Source organism: Crocuta crocuta, unplaced genomic scaffold (genome assembly GCF_008692635.1).
Source record: "Crocuta crocuta isolate KB4526 unplaced genomic scaffold, BGI_CrCroc_1.0 scaffold152, whole genome shotgun sequence".
Classification (NCBI taxonomy): Eukaryota; Metazoa; Chordata; class Mammalia; order Carnivora; family Hyaenidae; genus Crocuta; species Crocuta crocuta.
This window is the reverse complement of record NW_027528798.1, coordinates 6506819-6510806: the sequence shown is the minus strand read 5'-3', so window position 1 is coordinate 6510806 and position 3988 is coordinate 6506819. Positions and strand designations below refer to the sequence as shown.

Below are 3988 nucleotides of genomic sequence, written 5' to 3'. Positions count from 1 at the left end.
CAGTACATGTTTCTCAGATGAAGGACTTCCCAGACACTGTCCCCAAGGACTGGTTTCCAAAACTTACCCAACCTGCAACAGCTGCTCATGTGCTGGCCCCACAACAACTGCCACAGGAACCCAGGCCAGGCAGGGGGAGGTTAAGGGCGTCCAAAGGGTGCAGGGAAGTAGCCCCGCCTAAAGGTGGTATCAGTGACCCCGGCACAGGGACTCAGCCACCCCCAGAAGTGTGATGGCCTTGGATGATAACACGCAAATGCCTAAAACCAGCAAGGTCATGGAACTTCCACCCCTGTCTGGGCCTGGGGGGTATGTGGGGCCCAGAGGCCTCTCATCTGGAGGACAGCAATTCTGTAGACATCCACGCCAACACCACCCACAGCTGCTGATTGTTTATTGCACGAGAAACTGGCAATACCAAGGCAAGGGGGTAGGCATTACAAAACAATCTGGTAACCAACCCAAAGCTACCGAAGGACATTCTACACAACACCTCAGTTATATACACGTATGTACATACACGCACACACATGAACACACTCGGAACACCTGTGAGCCTCAGCCTTCCAAGCCCCACACGGCAGCTTGCACCCCCAACCCCCCAGTAGAGCGGGACACTGCAGGGAAGCAGTGAATGACTCAAGGAAAGAAAAAAGGTTGAGCTCCAGTGAGCTGAGCCACTCAAATCAGCACACGCAACATAGTGACACGGGCCATCCCTCCACAGGCCAGGGGGAAGGAAAAGGATCCAGGGATATGAGGCTGTCCCCAGGAGACCCCATGACTGGTCAGTGGATCTGTCTGGGGTCCCAGGAAGCTCAAGCTAGTCTACAGCTGGTACTCAGTGCTGGAGCCCCAGGGGCCTGGACCAGGGAGCTCGCGACAGCCACCAACATCCCAGAGGAGCACGTACGCCTTGCAGGTCTCCACACGTGGCGGAATGCACATGTCACAGGCTGGCGGGAGCTCCAGAAACCAAGTCGGACCATGTGCAGCAGCTGGAATCCCTTCTGCTGGTCTCCAAGAGCATCGTTTTCCGTGTGCGGATAAAGACTCACTTCTAGGCAGAATGAACATGCTCTAGGGTGGCTAGGGCACACCGCACTCTCAACAGGAGACTAATGGACCAGCCTGTAGCCTCGGGGGCTGGTGGGGAATGACAGGGTCACCCATGCCCACATGCTCCAGCACCTGGGGCCACCTGGACAACTACATCTAGCAAAGGGAGTTCTCTATCAAAGGTGGCAAGGTTGGGTGACGCTCAGGACACCGCCTACTCCCCCCTCTCTGTCAAGGCTTGGGGACTAGGCCGCTGGGAAGCAGAGTCGCTGGGTCAGGCCTGCCTGAGCTCACAGAACTACTAAGCGGGTTCCTAAGAGGAGCAGCCATTTGGGAAATCCTTGGACCAGTGGCACTGGATCCCTCAAAGGCCCGGCAACACCTGGTGTACCAGCTCCTTGACAGGTGACAGCGGCAAACCAACATCGAAACACAAAGCAATCCTGCACACAAAACGCTTCAAGTGGATGTAAAAGGGAGAAGAAAGTCGGAGGGAGTCTGTGGTTTCCACCCCACTGACACCCAAGCAGCCGGTACAACCTTTTGCAGGAAAGAACACACTGGCCAGCACTGAGTGCACAGGTGGGCCTTGCTACTCAGCCTCGGCAGCAGGAGCCTGCAGGGAGACGAGGCAGCGGGCCTCTACTCAGAGCACTGTCTGGGCGCAGGAAGAGGTCCTCTCCCTCAGACCTCCATTTTGTACAGATCACTGGAAAAGCTCTATTTAAAACAGAACCTCTTTTACTGGCAAAGACTCTGGGCCTTCTCGGCCCAGAACAGCTAGCCCGAGTGAGTGGCCAGTCTCCCTGTCACCTGCTAGCCTGGCGGACCCGGGCCTTCCGCCACAGTGTTTCAGCAGAAGGCACCCTCCCTGTGCACTCAGGCATACCTAAGACTGGTCTTTGGGGAAGAGGGAGAGCTTACAGAGAGGGTCGGCCTCCAGACTCTGAAATGGGTGACAGGACCAAGGTGACATGGGGGCTTTATTCCAGATTGTCACCAGTGGGTAGGAGAGGGAGGGGATAGGCAGGGCCTCCAGAGGTCAGACTCTGCCACCGCCAGCCTGATGACAGTGAGGTCCCACGCACAGCCACGGCTTGGGGGGGGGACTCCCAGGAGCTGTGTGGCCTCCAGCCTCTTGGGCAGGAAGAACTCAGGACTACATGTGCGCTGGGGGTGGGGGAGGGGGCGGCCTCAGCTACTCCTGTCCAAAGCCCTCAGTTTCCTCGATGGCGTACAGCAGCTTCTCTTTCAGCTGTTCGTAGCTCTTGTACGGTGGGAGATCCAGACGGTTGAAACTGTTGAAAGAGGGAACAGGACAGTCAGCACAGAGGTCAGGGCCCCATGGCCCTGCCCCAGCCTGGCCGCAGGGGGCGGTAGAGTGGGGGGGTCCAAACAGTTCATGTGACTGTGGCTCTACCATAATGCCAAGTGGCCAGATGCCAGAACAGAGTCCTTGAGGGCCCTGCTGTGAGAGGCCTTAATGCTTCTGGTGTCCGGACCACAGAAGGGTTAGGAGGCAGGGCAGGGCCGCTGTGGAGATGGGGGACGGGGCAGCAGGGCACACAGGGAAGCACTCTCTGTCTGCTGTAGGTTTGGATATTTAACAGCTAGTAAGGCCACGAGGATGCCTCACTGCTGCCATAACTCCCAGAAGATCAGAGGCCCCTGCTCTCCAAGCCCAGAATCACACAGAAGTTGCCAGAGTCAAGTCCCAAAGCAGAGCCGCTCACTGGGCTGCCCTCAGGGGCTCATCTGGTTCCGGCCACCTCCCACTAAAACCAAAATGCTCACCATGTGTGGCTTCTGGGCAGCCAGGTTTCCTTGCCAACCTTGTCGATGCAAAACTTCTGTGGTCCATTGCTACCTGTTATCCAAAGGCCAACACGTCAGGCACAACTGGAGCGCCCCCCCCCCCCACCACAGGCAGGACCCTGACCCCACCCACAGTGCAGGGCTCAGACGCACTGACTTGCTTACAAGAAGACTATAGATCCCACTCGCCCTTGAGCTGCCCTCACACCAGCCCCAGGGCACCAGCAGGGCAAGGGGAGACACACCAATGAGTTCGGCAAATCCTCCAACAGGCAGGCGGCAAGTCCCGGTGACGAACTGCAGCAGCCGGATCCTCTTCTCGTTGTCCATCTCCTTCACCACCTAAAACTCAGCCAATCAGTGCCGAGGCAGGCAAGCCACCTGACCCAGAACCTCGACCTAACCCGTCAGCCAGGTCCAGTCAGCCAGGACCCCCTCTCTGGGGCTGAGATCACAAAGCCNTTCCAAGTTGTGCTTTTAAAAATATACCAAGGATGGGAGTGATTGCTTAAGGGTTAAGGGGTTTTTTTTGGGGGGGGGGTGATAAAATGTTCTGGAATTAGATGGTGGTAACAATCATATCACACTGTGAAGGGCCAGTGAACTGTACACCTTAACATGGTGAATTTTATGGGATGGGAAGTTCCCCTTCAGAAGACATTTTCATATACCCCCTCGTCTCCAGGTGTGCTACCCTTCGTGACAACAAGACTACACATAGAAAAGAATCAATTCATCTTATCTAGGACTGCGAGCTCATTCGGTTTCTCTAGAGACCAGCATGCGCTGTCCTGTCCCACCCGGCTGGGGGGCAACCACGCGCCCTAGGGGTGCTTCCCTTCCCCCCGCCCCCCCGGCTGGCGCTCCCGCACCCTGGGGTCTGCAGCTGGCCCAAGGCCGACCACCGCCAGGCCCTGGAAGGTGCACAGGCCACGGGCCAGCTGCAACGGCTCTGTCTGGCCCAAGGTCGGGCTTCTCCTCGCGTGGGAGGCGGGCATCAGGAGGAGCGAGGTGACCACACAAGGGTCCTGGAGCTTAGGATCTGGTGGGGTCTCCTTCCTGCGGCTGGCTGCTGAGACTTCCCGGCAGGGGCGTGGGGATGGGGCCCGGGGCC

At 57.7% G+C, this 3988-nt stretch overlaps 1 protein-coding gene across 1 annotated transcript in view; it reads right to left on the bottom strand.

The window, feature by feature from the left end:
• Positions 1-377: 377 nt before the first annotated feature.
• The window catches only part of WWP2 (WW domain containing E3 ubiquitin protein ligase 2), a 135196-nt gene continuing 131585 nt past the window's right edge, over positions 378-3988 (bottom strand). The window contains exons 21-24 of the mRNA XM_077755471.1: positions 3747-3952; positions 3120-3216; positions 2854-2926; positions 378-2357 (exon numbers count right to left, since the gene is read on the bottom strand). Coding sequence (XP_077611597.1) covers positions 2258-2357; positions 2854-2926; positions 3120-3216; positions 3747-3952 — 476 coding nt within the window. The 3' untranslated portion in view covers positions 378-2257. The remainder of the gene's footprint in view (positions 2358-2853; positions 2927-3119; positions 3217-3746; positions 3953-3988) is intronic.